Here is a 16919-nt window from a genome sequence, read left to right on the forward strand (position 1 = left end):
TTTAAAAGCAAAAACATACAGGTTTTTTTTTAAAGTAAGCAATTCAGTGACGTTTAGTGCATTTAGAATTTTGTACAACCACCACTTTTATTTCCAAAACACTTTTACTACCCCAAAAGGAAATCCTATACCCATTAAATAGTTAGTCCTTATTCTATCTCTTCCCGCCCCCTCTGGCACCTGGCAACCACCAATGTGCATTCTGTCTAATGATATTTTATATAGAAGAAATCATACAGCATGTGATGTTTTGTGTCTGGCTTCTTTTACTTAGCATATTTTCAAGGTTCATCTGTGTTTGCAAATTATATCCGTACTTCATTCCTTTATATGGCTGAGTAATATTCCTTTATATGGAAAGACCACATTTTATTTATCCATTCATCAACGGATGGACATTTAAGTCGGTTCCACCTTTTGGCTGTTGTGAAGAGTACTGCTATATACGTGTGTACATATATTTATTTGAGTACTTGTTTTTAGTTCTTTTGGGTATATACCTAGAAGTGGAGTTGCTGAGTCATACGAATTGTAGGTTGAACTTTACTGCCAAATATTTCCGCAGCAGCTGCACCATTCTACCAGAGACATCCAAAGATTACAATTTCTACAAATTCTCACCAACACTTGTTATTTTTTATGTTTTTTATTATAGTCATCCTAATTGGTATAAAGTACTATCTCCTACTGGTTTTGATTTGCATATCCCTGATAACTAATGATAGCGTATTTTCATGTGTGTATTGGCCATTTTTATATCTTCTTTGGAGGAATGTCTGTTCAAGTCTTCTGTCCATCTTTTAATTGGGTTCTTTGTCTTTTTGTTGTTGAGTTGTAAGTATTCTTTATATATTTTGGATACTAGTCACCAATCAGATACATGCTTTGCAAATATTTTCTCCCAGTCTGTAGGTTGTCTTCTCACTTTCTTGATAAAGTCCTTTGATATAGAGAAGTTTTAATTTTGACAAAGTCAAAATTTTTCTTTTGTTCCTTATATTTTTGGTATCATATCTAAGACTCCCTCGTCAAATCCAAGGTCATAAAGATTTCTTCCTCTATTTTCTTCTAAGAGTTTTACAGTTTTAGCTCTTAGATGTAGGTCTTTTATCCATTTTAAGTTAATGTTTGTATGTGAGGTGAGGTAGATGTTCAACTTTATTATTTTTGCATGTAGGTGTCCAGTAGTCCCAGCACTATTTGTTGAAGGACTGTTCTTTCAACTGTTTGCTGAATTATTTTTACTATTTGAAGAGTCAAGTTTTTCAATGAGGATTTAATGGTCTTGGCCCCCTTGTCAAAAATCTATTGACAATAAATGTATGGGTTAACTTCTGGCCTCTCAGTTTTATTTTATTCCATTGGTCTGCATGTCTGTCCTGATGTCAGTACCACACTGTTTTGATTGCTATAGCTTTGTAGTAAGTTTTGAAATCAGGAAGTGTGAGTGAAACTTTATTCTTCATTTACAGTGTTGTTTTGGCTATTCAGGGCTCTTTGCAGTTTCACATGAATTTGATGATCTGCTTTTTCATTTCTATTTTTAAAAAGGCCATTGGAATTTTGATAAGGATTACATTGAGTCTGTAGATTGATTTGGGTAGCATTACCATTAAAACAGTATTATGTCTTCCAATTCATTAGCGTGGATATCTTTCACTTTATTTTATTTTGTGTCTAATTTCTTTAAGCTGTATTTTGTGGTTTTCAGTGTACATGTCTATCATCTCCTTGGTTAAGTTTTTTCCTAGGTATTTTTTTGATGCTATTATAAATAAGATTATTTTCCTAATTTCCTTTTTAGATTGTTCATTGCATGCAGGTGCCTAGGAATACAACTGATCTTTTGTGTTGATGTTATATGTTCGAACTTTGCTAAACTTATTTATTAGCTCCAGTAGCTTTCTTATACATTCTTCAGTGTTTTTGTGTACAAGGTCTGGCTAGCTATAAATAGAGATAATTTTACTTCTTTTCTAGCTTGGATGCCTTTTGTTTCTTTTTCTTGCCCAATTTCTCTGGCTACAACTTCCAGTATAGTTTAGAGTAGCATTTGTGAAAGCAGGAATCCTTATCTTATTCCCAGTCTTGGGGATGGAGGAACTTTCATTCTTTACCATTAAATGTCTTGCTAGCTGTGGGTTTTTGTAGATTTTCTTTGTTGTGTTGGAGTTTTCTTCTTATTTCTAGTTTTCTGAGTGTTTTTATCATGCAAGTGTGTTGGATTCTGTCAAATGCTTTTTCTGTGTCATTTGAGATGATTGTGTGGTTAGATGATTGTATGTTTTTTCTTTGTTCTATTAATATAGTGCATTGCATTGATTGATTTTTTTAAGTTAAACCACACTTGCATTCCAGAGAATAAATCGCACTTTTTTATGGTGTATAATTTTTAATGTGCTGTTAGATTTGGTTTGCTAGTATTTTGTTGAGGACTTTAGCATCTATATTTATAAGGGATATTGGTCTGTAGTTTTCTTGTGGTATCTGGCTTCCATAGCAGGGTAATGCTGGCCTCATAGAATGAGTTAGTAAGTTTTTCCTCCTCTATTTCTTGGAGGAATTTGAGAAGGATTATTGTTCTTTTTTCTTTAAATATTTGATAGAATTCATCGGATCCTAGATTTTTTTGGTGGGGAGGTTTTTTATTTCTGTTTTAATTTCTTGTTAAAGGTATATTCAGATTTTCTATTTTTTCTTGAGTCAGTTTTGGTAATTTCTATATCTTTAGGATTTGTCCATTGCATCTGTGTAACTAATTTTTTGTATAGGAATCATATGGCTTTGTAACTTAATATTTTTTCCTTGGCAACATACATTGACAGATTACTTGTTAAAGGTGATGACCATGTACATTTGTGTAGCACTGGATTGCTTCCAATGTAGTGTCACATTCATGGTCTTATTTATAATTCTGCAAGGAAGATGAGGCAGGGATTATTATAGATGAAGAAATCTAGATACTTCAGCGAATACTCAGTTAAATACTAGGTGAGTACTCAGTTCTCCAGACTTTTACATATGTGCTTTTGTGCCATGCTGTACACGAAAAAACTAATATCGGTACAGTAATAATTATACTAACTAATAATATCTTGTCAACTAAACTGTAGATACTATCTGGATTTTTCAGGTTTTTCACTAATGTCCTCTTTCTGTTCCAGGATCTAACCTGAGATACGAGGCCGCATTTAGTCATCATGTCTTCTTAGGCTTTTCCAGTCTGTCACAGTTTCTCAGTCTTCCCTCGTCTTTCATGACCTTGGTGTTTTGGAAGACTAATGCCTAGGAGTGTTATAGCTTGTTTCTCAGTTTGGGTTTCTTTGGTTTCCCCCCCATTCTTACCCCAAGAAGAAGCAAGACAAAGTCTTTTTTTTTTTTTTTTTAATTAAGATTTTATTTATTTTTAGAGAGAAGGGAAGGGAGGGATAAAGAGAAGGAGAAAAACATTGATCAGTTATCTCTTGTACACCCCCAGCGAGGGACCTGGCCTACAACCCAGGCATGTGCCCTAACTGGGAATCGAACCAGTGACCTTTTAGCTTTTCGGGACAACACCCAACCCACTAAGCCATGCTACTCAGGGCAATTATTTTTTTCAATGTAATGTGGCTTTTCACAGAAAACCCTCCCTTCCTGTTTCTCCTTTCCCCCCTCTGACTTTCTCAGTAGGGTATTACAGTAATTCATGAGAAATGTTAGCCTGAGGTCTGTGTAGGATGATCTTGCTCAGGTGCTTTATCAGTGTTGCTGTTTTGGAGGTTAATTCCCTGGAGGAGGCTCCCATCCTTACAAGTTTAACAGAAGGTTTAGAAATACAGCTTCTAGATGAAAGATTTGTTGTGCGAAAAATGGGCTATAGGGAATAGACTTTGACCATCTGATGATAATGGTGTTTTGTTTTGTTTTTTGTCAAAGTGATAGTTTATTATTTTAATCACAAACATAGCACATGTTGAATGCAGAAAGTTAAGCTGAAAAATTACCACATATAAACAGCCATAACTCAGTATATGGATCCTTTTCCAAACATACATATATATTTATATTTATATACAGTTTTTTTCTTACAAAAACTAATATTACATATTAAAAACAAACTTCTCTTTTTCTTTAATATATGGTGAACATTTTCCCATTTTTCTACAAAGCTAGATCTCTGCTGCATTGTTAATAGTGTTGAGGATTCCAGACCCCTGTTATTAGATACCTTGGTTGTTTCTGACTTCTTCCTGTTATAAATAAGCACCACAACAAACAACATTTAATTAAACCCTTAATTCTTTTCTTGGGTTAAATGAGTTATCTTTTCTCATTATAGATATTTTTACTGATTCTCCGGGCTCTGCAACTCTCAACCCGACTGGTATTATCTCTACAGCCAGTTCCTCTGAAGTTATCAGCAGCCAAGGTGAGGTTCTTGGGGCTTCTGGAGAAAAGGGTCAGTATAAAATGGAGCGTGGGTTCCTTCGAGCCTGCCTTGCTCAGACCCTGTGTTGGCAAGATTGGATACTAGTGGATTATGTAGCAACCTGATATTTGCATGTACAGAAGGGCCTGCAAGGGGTCTTGGCTCCTTGGTGCTGTAGTTTCTGTTCTATAAAACAATAGCACCAAGCAGAATGGTACCTATCCTCAACAGCAGTGTAGCTGATTGGGGTGAAGGACTCTGAATTCTGCAGTCATCTAAGGCGACTGAACTGTACTCACTGGGGTGTTGGCATGGGCTGAAACTTGATGGTCCAAAATCGATTTTAATGATTTCTATATTTTTAATTCCATAACTTTATTAAGTCCATCAGTATTTGTTTAAAAAATGCATTATGTGCAAGATGAGTATTATTGTTGCTGAGGAAATTGAGGCTCACAGATTACATAATTTACCTAACTCATAACATGAGAAACAGCTTTAAACCTAGGTTTGTCTGTTTCCACATCCCTGTGACACACTTGATTGTAAAGAGAATTATATTGTTACCTTATGTGAGGTGTTGTAGATGTTAGCAAATATTTTCCTACAATAGCCAGTTGATCACTGTCTGAGATGAGGACATTTTGTGTACATTGTTTCTCTATAGCCAGTAACTTAACCTTGTTGGATTATAGGGTCTCTATCCTATTATTAGCAAAAAAGCAAAAGCAAAATTTCTGTTCTGTTTAAGGGAAAGAAACCTAAAGAGAGATCCACAGAGGGTCCTGGAGGCTCCTCAGAAACTTCCAGCCTAGTTTCAGAAAACCAAACCAAACCAAAGGCCAGCAGAGGAAGCAGAAAAAAGGACACTTCTAAGGACACTAACAGTCCAAGTGCCAAAGAGAAGAGGGGCATGGCAGCTGCCATCAGGAAGAAACGGGGAGAGTCCTCCTCTGGTGGGGAAGAAGAGGGCAAGGAGCAGGAGGAAACCCAGAGACGTGTGCGTGGCCGGAAGCTGCGTGTGGCCTCCAGGGTGTCTTATAAAGAGGAGAGTGGGAGTGACAAGGCCAGCAGTGCCTCTGACTTTGAACTCTCCAGTGCAGAAGCTCATCATCCATCTGATGAGGATTCTGAGCCTGGTCCTTCGAAGCAGAGGAGGGCCCCGGCCTCTCGGGGGACAAAGGCAGGGTCCAAAAGTAAATCCAGGACCCAGTGTGGAAGCCCCCCTAAGCACCCTGGCTTTCTAGCAGCATTGACAAGCTCTTCAAGCAGTAAGAGTAAGAAAGGCAAGAAAATGTCCAGCGATGGTGAGGGGACAGAAAGAAGAAAAACAGTGGGCGTGGACCAGTGGCTAGAGGTGTTCTGTGAGCAGGAGGAAAAATGGTTGTGTGTGGACTGTGTGCATGGTGTGGTGGGCCAGGCTCTGATGTGTTACAGATATGCCACCAAGCCCATGACCTACGTTGTGGGCATTGACAATGATGGCTGGGTCCGGGACATCACCCAGAGGTATGACCCAGCCTGGATGACAGCGACTCGCAAGTGCCGAGTTGATGCCAAGTGGTGGGTTGAAACTCTGAGACCCTACCAGAGCCCTCTGGTGGAAAGGGAAAAGAAAGAAGACTTGGAGGTAAGGCCTCGGCTGCCACGGGCTCAAAGACCGAGTCGAGTTATTAAAATTATTTCCAGATTTGAGCACTTTTTGTGTGCCCGTCCCCGTGTTCGGTATTTTTAGTGTTTATCTCATTACAATACTGTAAAGCTGGGATTATTATTGCCTTAATTTTACCAGTTAAGAATTCAGAATCCAAGAGATTAAATGACTTGATATTTGAACCCAGGTCTATCTGGTTTTCTGAAGACTGTATACTTTTAGTTATTGCCCAATTATAAATCTGGAGCTTTAAAATAATTTATGTAAGTCATAGAAGTCATACTGAATGAAAGAAGAAAAAACTCATTCATGTGATTATTCCCCTTTCCCCTCCATCTTTCTGGTTGTACACACTCACAGACAACCCTCCTTGGATCTAGAACACTCATCTGGAAAGGAAGGGACTCAGGATGAGGAAATGCCTTCAGTCTGTTGAGAAGTCCCACTGGGAAGCTGACTTCTAAACTAAAAGAACAGTGTGTGTCACTTGGTTTTAGGAGGAGGGCCTGAACTATTTGTACACAGCAGTTGTGGTGTTGGTGGAGCTTAGCATTTCCACATGGGGTATGCCCAGATTTGCCAAAGAATTACTCTCAGTTCCTCAGGATGGGTGAAACACGGTTTATTTAGCATTTTCTATAGCAGTGCCGTTCATTCTGCATTGAGAGTTTCCTCTGGGGGTGTTTCTGGTTTATTTTACTGAAAAGTGGCAGAGTAAATGGGAATTGTACAGATGGTATTGTGGCTAACATAATAAAATAAAGTCTTTGTACTGGAAGCTAACCACGTGGAGGGTCTGTCCTACTCCTGGCTATTCGACATTGCAAGTCCTCACTGATGTATTGGAGGGTTTTCAAGAGCTGCTAAGGGGCAGCTTAGGAGACCTTGGTGAATAGGATATGAATTACAGCAGTGGAATTGTCCATTGAAAAATCAGATTTCTCAAAGAAGTGCTAAGAGAATATGTATAATAGTAGACTAAAAAAAAGTCATGGGTATGAACAACTCATTTCGGTTCCTATGAGAGCAGTCACGGAAACCCACATTGCAGGATAATGGTGTCACTTTGAGATAAGACCTCTTTCCTGAAGAAAGCTGTTTTTCTTTTGTGACGCTCCTTAACAGTAGAAATTCATCTGCTAGGGCTGGCTGAGGAATAGGTTAGATGAGTTTGAAAAGTTTCCATGAGCCACAAAATTACTTGATTCTTCTTAGCTTTTGATTTATTTAAAACCAACCTAACACCGGAGCTACAAAGACATTGTTACAGTTTTTGGTGCTTATGAGACCCCTGCGCCACTTCTGTTACCTGAACAAGTTGATCTGAAGATTGCCCACCTTAGACCTCACTTCCTCTTCTAAAACACATGCTCAACATTGTCTCTCTGGCCTTTGCAGTTTCAGGCAAAGCACCTGGGCCAGCCTTTGCCCACTGTCATTGGCACATATAAGAACCACCCTCTGTACGCCCTGAAGAGGCATCTCCTGAAATACGAGGCCATCTATCCTGAGACAGCTGCGATCGTTGGATATTGTCGTGGAGAAGCTGTCTACTCCAGGTACATGAGGTGGCCTGGTGGGCTTCCTGAGGGCCTGGGATTATCAGCCTTCTGGAGCAAAGGGCTAGCAATGTCATTCATTTCATTTGTCAAATGAGTTGAGCTTTATTGGTATATGTGCTGTTGCGTGGGGCGACGTATAGAAGAGATTAAAGCTTGGAAATTAAAACCACAAGGATTATAAGGTAAGTGGGGCAGGGGTATTATAGGGGAAAAATAAGAAGTAGGGCAAATAAGGTTTCTGTAGAACAATATAAACATACCACCTCAAATATAAGTTAAAAACATACAAAAGAATTCGATAGAAGTTAAAGTTGTTGAATATTTTAATGTGTGTAGAGCTTCTGTTTGGGAAAATGAAAAAGCTCTGGAGCTGGGTGGTGGCGGTGGCTGCACAACAAAGGGAATGTACTTAATGCCACTGAACTGCACTCTTACAAATGATGATCATAAATTTTATGTTGTGTATGTTTTATCCAGAGTAAAAGGAAATTACTGAAGGAGTGAAGGAAATAAGAGTAGAAAATGAATATAAAATGTATACCAAATTAAAACAAATAATTTTAATATAAATTTAAGGTAAGGAAAAAGTAAAAGAAGCAGAACGTTTAAGAAATAGCAGTAGAAAGAAAACAAAAAGTGACTTATTTTTAAACATTGAAATACAAGACAAAAAAATAGATGTTCTTAAGAAATGGGAAAAGGAAAGGGAAAAAAAGAAAATAGAAGAAAATTCACATGAGTAAATGGTTAGAGACCCCTGACCAGGGGCCACTTTCTGTATGTCAGTCCTGCAGGGAGTCATCCTAGACCATCTGTTCAGGGTCTGTGCTGGAGCTTTCTGGCCCATGTCAGAAAGCATCGTGCCTGCTCAGGGACCTCAGCTAGCCATGGTCAGAGCCTCCAGAGCCCAGGCCGCTTTGATAGAGGAAAAGGCACAGGCTTCCTCATGTGGCTGGGAGACAGGAAGTCTGGTGGGAAGAGAATGCCAGGGTGGTTCACAGGGATCTTGTCTGTCATAGGGGAAAGCATGAGAGGTGAACATTTTTTAATGTAGTAAAATATGTATAACAAAATTAACCATTTAACTATTTGTCAATGTACAGTTCAGTGGCATTAAGTACATTGTCATTGCTGTGCGACCACCACCACCATCCAGCTCCAGAACTTTTTTATCTTCCCAAACTGAAACCCTGTGCTCGTCAAACACTAACTCTTCCCCCACCCCAGGGCAGCCACCACCCTTCTTTCTGTCTCTGTGAATCTGACTACTGTAAAGACCTCATATAAGTGGACTCCAGCATTCATTGATGAGCATTTGCACTGCTTTTTCTTTTGGCTCTTGTGAATAACGCTGCTATGAACACAGGAGTATAAATACTCTTTTTGAGATCCTGCTTTCATTTCTTTGGGGTATGTGCCCCAGAAGTGGAATTGCTGGGTCATAGGGTAATTCTACATTTAACATTTTACAGAACTGAGGTACTGCTGTCGACAGTGGATGCATCACTTTACATTTCTACCAGCAGAGCACAAGGGTTTCAGTTTCTCCACATTCTTAACCAACACTTGTTTCCTGTTTTTTGGTTTTTGTTTTTTTTTTTATGATAGCCACCCTAATGGGTGTGAAGTGATTAGAAGCTGAGATTTACTCAGGTGTGTGTCCACTTCCCTGCTGCTCTCCTTGGGGATGCTTACTCCTCCCTGAAGACTGTGACATAATTACTTCTTTGGCAGTCAGATGTGCAGCCTGCAGTGGGAGAGTGGCTGGAGCGCTCAGCTCTGACAGCAATGCTGTGGACAGAGAAGTGCTGCTCTAGCACCTGAAAAGACTGGTCCTTCCAGCAACCTTGCGATGCAGAAGGACAGAGCTCATCATCCCTAATTATAGAGGAGGGTTGTGAGGCTGAGGAAGGGAAAGTGGCTTGTCCAGGGTCACCCCACTAGGCGGTGGCACAGAGGTGGTTCACCCAAGGCTACTGTACTCTGCCGAACATCAGCCTCAGACCAGCAGGTAGGTGAAAGGCCTGATTTCTGCACTAGAAGGAAATTTAGTGCCCGTGGTCAGTGGAGCCCTGCTCTCTGGGCAGAGTTCAGGGCTACAAACTAAAGAAATGGGCGTTCCTGTTAAAGAAGGCTCAGCAAGGAAAGCAGTTGAAACGTGCTGGAAAGTAGAATTGCAAGGCTAGGGTACAGCTTTTAGCTCTGGAAGAAGGGTAAAGCTAGAGAATCTTTCCCCATAATCACAGGGTTCCAGGAATTACTTGACCATTCCATGAGCATGAGTCTTAATTTCATGGTAATTTATTAACGTAACTATAATTTCCATGTAGTCTTTTGGGTCCACCACCCCTTCTCTGGACACTCCATGATATTTAGCAGCAGGACACACCCTGGGCAGGTACTTGCTCAGTGGTAAGGATCTGTGCTTGCACTGCTGTGGCTTTTACCTCTCCTGCAGGCTGCAAAGGGACTCTCACTGTGGCAGGAGAGGTGAAGGTATGGCGTGAAACCCAAGACAGACAGTAACTCCATTGAGACAGGAGGTCCAAGGTAACTGTTTGTCCCAGGCAGGTTCCCTCAGAAGCAGAGCCTGCTCCAGGGCATGAGGCAGGGCCTCAGAAGTGTATCACAGGCTGCGCTCTTCTGGGACGTCATATGAGCACCCAGGTCCTTGGGGTTCTTCCCCGTACTGTGCTCCATCAGGTAGGACATGAACTGAATTTGTCCTTTGTCTCCCCCTGTTGGCTCTGGTAGGGATTGCGTGCATGTCCTGCACTCCAGGGACACATGGCTGAAACAAGGAAGAGTGGTGAGGCTTGGAGAAGTGCCCTACAAGGTAACTGGAGCTGGGGGTGCCCTGAGGGTAGTGGGGAGGCTCAGGACCAAGGCTGAGTGGAACAGGTCAGGGAAGAGGAGTAGGGACTAAGGGTTGCCGAGTACTGCCCTACATGGGAATCCAGGTCTGCCTTTCTATCTTGAGAAGGATTAGAGAGGAGAAAAACATTTAAATGATGTCTGACTTTAATGAGGAATTTGTAAGAGATGAATATTCCAGAGCATGCAAGAACTCTAGGCCAAAAAGCAGCCCTCAGGTTCCTGGTGTGTCCTCAGAACTGTGTTACTGAGTTGTTTTAAAAGGCCAAAGCCCTGCTCTTCATGGATGCATTCACCAGTCATCAGTGCCCTTTCATTTGGTAACTCACCATGCATTTTGCATGGGCATATTCTCTGCTGAGTCTCAACAACCACAGGAGATAGCATGATGATGCCTGTTTTACATATGAGGAAACAGGAACTCAGAAAGGGGAAATTACTTGTCCAAAGCCTTACAGTTAAGGTAATGGCAGTGCCCAGACAGCAATCCAAGGCCCTGCCTCCACCCCACTGTTAGTTCTGTCCCGCTGCTGCACTTCAGGTTAGCTGTCCACAAGAAATAGGGATTGAGTATAGTACCACAGCAGCTTGTCACAGGACACAGCCCTGTTTAACCACGGGAGGACAGTGATATTTGTTCTTTTTCATCAGATCCTGAAAGGAGTCCTTTGGGTTGTAAGACTGTGGGGCGGGGAGTAGAGAGGCCTCAGTTTGGTGGGAAGGGGCTGCAGGCATTGGGAGCGGGTCACTGGCAAAAGCAGGCTTGAGTGCATTATGCTGCCTGCTTGGACCTGGAGGACCGCTGGGGTTTCCCATAGGCCTTCACCTTTATTTTATGCTTCTTATCAAATAACCAGTCTCTTCGTTCTGGAATGGCACTGTCTGATTGAGGTACAATGTGAGCCACAAATTTAAAGTTTTTAGTAGCCACATTAAAAACTTAAAAGAAACAGGTAGAATTTTAACATTTTAAAATATTTTCAAATATATTTTAAATATTGTCATTTTCAGCATATAGTATTTTGGAATGTTAAGCTATTTTACTCTTTTTTCTTATTAAGGCTTTGAAATCTAGTGTTGCATCCTACTTTCAGTACATCTCATTTGCTGTTGGGCACCCTTCAGATGTCTGGTGGCTACCATATTAATGTAGTTCTAGCACAGTCCCAGATCTCAAGTCCTCCTCTTGTTCTGAAACCTGCTGTCGCAGCTCCAGCTCCTGCCTTATCTTCTCTTGTTTGGATCACAGCCACCTGCAGCCCTTCTTCACTTCCAATATCGCCCTCATGGGATCTTTCTGAAACACAGAGCTGCATGTGACGCCCATCTTCACCGCACTTAAGAGTCCCACATCTTTCATGTGGCACCAAACCTGTGGTACTCTGGTGCCCGCCTCCTCTCCAGCCACATGTCTTCCTGCGTGCCAGAACTTCTGCAGTCCCCAGATACTCGCGGTCCCAAACACCTTCCTCCCCAGCCCTTTTTATTTGACCAGTCACTCCTTCACCCGTTCAGACTCAGCTGAGATGGGGCCTGTTCTGAACAGCCTGTCTTAACCTCTCCCTTCTCGGGGGTGCTGCCTCTGGACCCCATTTTACACTGTACTTTTCACACTGACTTGTAATCTCTGTCTGCCCAGAGGAGCCTGTGCTCCTTAAAAACAAAGACTGCCCCTAACAACTGGTGTCATGGTGTGGTCTGTAGTAGATGCTCTTTGGATCTTAACAGCACTGAATGAATGGCTTCCTCAGAAGGGGACTGAGCCCCACAAGGGTGACAGGTGGTGTGCCCAGTGACCGTGACAGAAATGGCCACTAGGACAGCGTTCGGCAGCCTGCAGCTCGCTGGGCACATCCAGCCTGGGTCTTGTTTTCATGCGGCCCCTAGTCTCAGAATGGTTTTTATATTTTTAAATGGATTTTAAAAAGAGAGATAAAGAATATGCAACAGAGGCTGTATGTGACCCTTCACAGAAAAGGTTTGCCAATGCCTGCGCTAGAGGCAGCCCAGGCCCAGGAGCCAATCCTTAGCTCACACCAGTGCCACTCCTCCATGTAGAAGTTACACAGCCTTTTCTGCCTTGCCAGTTCACCACTCCTTTCACCTCTTCACGCCCCAGAGGAAGTTTTGGTGTTGGCCATAAACAGCCATAGGGGAGTGTGCTCGGGTTTCCATACTGCCAGGGTGCATGGCACAGTTAGTTTTCTGGAGTTAAACCCTGGCCCTGTCACTCACCTGGCCATGGGATCTTAAGTGACATCATTTCCGAGTTTCAGTTTCCCTTTCAGTGATGAAAGTATAGAACAAAGTATAATAATCCCACCCCTACCCCCCATATGTGGTTTTGCTTTTTGCTATTTCAGTTACCTGTGACTTTCCGTGATCTCAAAATACTAACTACATAGAGAGCACTGAAAACAGTGCCTGGGACGGTGAGCACAGTAGACGGTAGCTGGTGGTACTAGTGGTAATAGCACTGGTACTCATACAGGGGATAAAAAGCACACCCATCTCAGGTGTGTCTGTTGTTCATTTTGTAACAGGTGCAGAGCACTGAGCGCGGTGCCTCCTGTACTGCACAGTAAGCACTCAGAAAGCGGTAGCCTTTGTTGTAAACTGTCTGTACCCTCTGGTGTAGATGGTGAAAGGCTATTCCAACCGGGCCCGGAGAGCCCGCCTTGCTGAGCCCCGGCTGCAGGACGAAAGTGACCTGGGCCTGTTCGGCAGGTGGCAGACAGAGGAGTACCAGCCACCTGTGGCTGTGGACGGAAAGGTAAGGGCAGCGCTCGGCGGGGTCAGGACCAGGCTGCTTTATTCTGCAGCTGACCAGACCTGGCATGCTACCTTCTGCAGGTCCCCCGGAATGAATTTGGGAACGTGTACCTCTTCCTGCCCAGCATGATGCCTGTTGGCTGTGTCCAACTGAATCTGCCCAACCTGCACCGTGTGGCTCGTAAGCTGGGCATCGACTGCGCCCAGGCCATCATCGGCTTTGATTTCCATAAGGGCTACTCCCATCCTGTGTGCGTGAGGGGCCCTCCATGGCGGCTGGAAGGAGGGGTGGGGAGGTCACAGTGGGGGGGGGGTGGCGGGAAACTGATGTGGGGTGGGTGGGAGTTCAGGCCCAGTGGCTCTTTATTTCCCAGGTTTTACTCTAAACTTGGAAAATGAGCCTTAACACTTTACCTTTTACACTTTTGACACTTTTACTCTGGCTTGCATCCAGAGGCAGAAAAACCAGTGAAGTCAGCATCCTAATAATGTTAGATTAAAACACTGTTTTCTGGGGGTGACCTAGTGGGGTCAGCATTCTTCCTGGTTGGTGACCTCTATCCTGCATGTGGTAGGGGCCAGGAGGGGCTCTCATCCCGGCTCTTAGGCAGTGCCAGTGCCCACAGGCCTTCCTTCTGCATGAGTGGTGTCTGTTAGCAGCTGTGGCCAGGATTGTGGACCAGCTGACAGAGGAAATCCTTCAGAGCTTAGGGCAGCCTGCTGCCCTCCACAATGGGAGGAGGAGAGGCCAGAGCAGGAATCAGGCTCGAGGAAGACCACCCATGTTGCATCCCCACAGAACTGACGGGTATATAGTCTGCGAGGAATACAGAGACGTGCTCCTGGCCGCCTGGGAAAATGAGCAGGCACTCATTGAAAAGAAGGAGAAGGAGGTGAGCAGCCCGGTTGGGGGCTTGAGGTGGGAAAGCAGAACGGCTGGGGAAAGCAAGCACACAGGGCCGGCAGGTGCCTCACTTGCAGCAACTATAAAAGGAGAGAGTCCGTGCTCTCTGAAGCTCTTTCTGGCTCTCTGACTGCATGGAAGGCATCCTAGGGAGCCAGCACTGGATAAAATGGTCCCGCCTACACCTCAGACTGTCTGCCTGCATTATCTGTCAGCTGTCTGTCAGGATCCCAGCTCCAGGGACAGCTGCGCTGCTGCTGACACCTGCCTGTTAAAAAGAATTGTCTGGTCCAGGTGTGGAGAACCTCTTCCCCTAAAAGTGTCAAGAGTCAAAAACAAAAAGAGACTTTTGATTTTGATGCCTTTCATGCCTCTTATAAGTCCCTCCAATTTAAAAACTGAGACTTGGTATAGTTAAACTTTTTTTAACCTAAAATGTTTTATATATATGTTCACAGGTTCCATTTGATATTTTTCCTGAAAATGGCAGTACTTAACGTTTATCCTTAATCCGTTTCATTTTTGCTGCAGAAAAAGGAGAAGCGGGCTGTTGAGAACTGGAAGCTGCTGGTTAAAGGCCTGCTCATCAGGGAAAGGCTGAAGCTTCGCTATGGGGACAAGGTCAGTGTGTGTCTTTTGTAAAGAAGACAAGCCTGGGGGGAAAAGGGGGTGACTCAGACATCACTGGTCCACATTCTACCTGGACGTCAAGTCATAGATCCATCAGCTTTATTTTTGAGTGACACAGAACTGTGTCTCCCAGGCCCTGTGTCCTTACTTTGTTGGAAAAGGTGTCCCTAGAGTCAGCCTCAGCTGCTGCTTCTAGTGTCCGGCCCTGCCTCAACATCCCCTTTTCTGCCCGTCTGCCCAAGTGAGTACATGCCCACTGTGGTGCTAACCCATACAGGAAGTCCCTGTATTCCTGTGCTTGACGCACCACTCAGCCTGCTGGTGTTCCCAGTGCCCGCCATCATCCCTTAGACCAGAAACACTCTCGTAGCACCTGCCATTGGCAGACCAGCCTGTGGACATGGGTGGGAATTTTTCATATAGGCCCCACACACAGTGTGATCAGTCCTGGGTCAGAGACAGCAGAAATGTGCTCTGGAAGCAGCTGTGACCACGCCTCTTTGACCCCAACTGCTGCCTGTTTGCTTTTAAAAAATATTCTTGTCATGCTCCTCCCTCATCCCTTCATTGACCCCTTCACCTGGCTCCATGTCTGCCTGGTTCCTTTCACCTTCTGCGTCCAGCTCCCCGCCCTGGCTGGCCCAGGCCCGGAAGTGCCACCTCAGGGCACTGGGCCTTGTGCTTAGAAATTAAGTAATGCATGCAAAACACTGGTCACAGTGGCCTCCTAGATATGACTGTACACCCCTTGACGGTAGTTTCCTGCCTAGACATCTTGGCATTCCCTCAGCTCGTAAGTTACCGGTACCTCCTTGGATGAGTTGCCAGTCTGAGGAAGACACAGGAAGACAGGTCTTAGTTCTTCCCCAACCCCACACAGTGCCTTGTCCTGCCAGATCCACACAGCTCCAGGCAGGCTATTGCTGGGAGCTTTCCTGCCTCAGGATGGTGCTTCCTCCTATCTTTGGTTACTGACCTGTGGCCCATGTTTTCCCTCCACTGTCCTCACCTCTCCAGAGTGAGGCAGTAGCTCCCCACACAGCGGAAGGTGGACTGTCTTCTGATGAAGAGGAAGGAACCAGCTCTCAAGCAGAAACGGCCAGGATCCTGGCTGCTTCCTGGCCCCAAAACCGAGAGGCTAAGGAAGAGCAGAAAGCAAAGTGCCCTAAGAAAACCAAAAGGGAAAAGGCGGCAGCTTCCCATCTATTCCCATTTGAGAGGTTATGATGCGTGGCCACCTCGTGATAGGCTCTGCCCCACGGGCCGCACGCATGCTGCGGGGGATGCCCAGGCCTGCGGGTGGCAATGTTTCCTCTGAGAAGGCAAACAGGCAGACAAGGATCCAAGTGACAGAGGGTCAAAAGGAGGTGGTGCTGCCGGTCTGGTCTGGCCCCAGCCCTTGTCAGAATCACTCACCACAGGGCCTTCAAAGCTTTTTGTTCCCACACCCTATGCCTTGAGCTACAGAACACTTCCCTGGAGATCCCCCTGCACCTAGACTTGGTTCTTCCCATTTTTGGTAATTAGAGTGAGTTTTTTTATAGAAACCACTGGGAAATTTTCAGAAGCTGGAACATTAGGAATGCATCAGTCCTGTTGTCCAGGCAGATAACTTCATCTGTCGGACACTTGTGCCCTAGCCTGTCTTGCAGACTTCGGACCCTCTCTGCAGGCTGCTCGTTTTCCCTCAGTCAGGTTTACTAATACTGCCTACTGCTGCCTCTACAGTATGGGGAGCACAGGTTTATCTCCGATTGTGGTATTGTTGGGACCCACTTTTCAAAGCTTCATGATGACAGAAGACTAAACTAAAAAGTCAAAATCAGGAAGATCAAAAAGGCAGAGCTCTAAAGAAATATGAGTAAAAGTGGATCATTGTTAAAATAGAATATTCATTACTGGGTAAATTTTACAAAGCTCTATGCACTATAGATATTCAGGAGAAATAACATTTTGAGAAAAAAAAATAAAGCATTTATCTAAAAAGACTCAGCTCTACATTCTCTTTCGGATTTTACATCAGCTAAGAAAACACAATGACTGATTTGTACGCATGTCAAGACTACATTAAAGATTTTGTTTTCATGTAGGCTGGGAATTATTACACACATG

At 43.8% G+C, this 16919-nt stretch overlaps 1 protein-coding gene across 1 annotated transcript in view; it reads left to right on the forward strand.

Annotated features, from left to right (window-relative positions):
* XPC (XPC complex subunit, DNA damage recognition and repair factor) overlaps nt 1-16795 on the forward strand; it is a 31764-nt gene extending 14969 nt beyond the window's left edge. Inside the window, exons 8-16 of the mRNA XM_090284229.1 lie at nt 4322-4411; nt 5163-6041; nt 7464-7624; nt 10382-10463; nt 13140-13274; nt 13355-13524; nt 14073-14166; nt 14709-14798; nt 15825-16795. Coding sequence (XP_090140355.1) covers nt 4322-4411; nt 5163-6041; nt 7464-7624; nt 10382-10463; nt 13140-13274; nt 13355-13524; nt 14073-14166; nt 14709-14798; nt 15825-16034 — 1911 coding nt within the window. The 3' untranslated portion in view covers nt 16035-16795. The remainder of the gene's footprint in view (nt 1-4321; nt 4412-5162; nt 6042-7463; nt 7625-10381; nt 10464-13139; nt 13275-13354; nt 13525-14072; nt 14167-14708; nt 14799-15824) is intronic.
* Nucleotides 16796-16919: the final 124 nt, after the last annotated feature.

This window comes from Furipterus horrens, unplaced genomic scaffold, assembly GCF_987537825.1.
Source record: "Furipterus horrens unplaced genomic scaffold, mFurHor1.1.pri manual_scaffold_7, whole genome shotgun sequence".
In the NCBI taxonomy this organism is placed as follows: Eukaryota; Metazoa; Chordata; class Mammalia; order Chiroptera; family Furipteridae; genus Furipterus; species Furipterus horrens.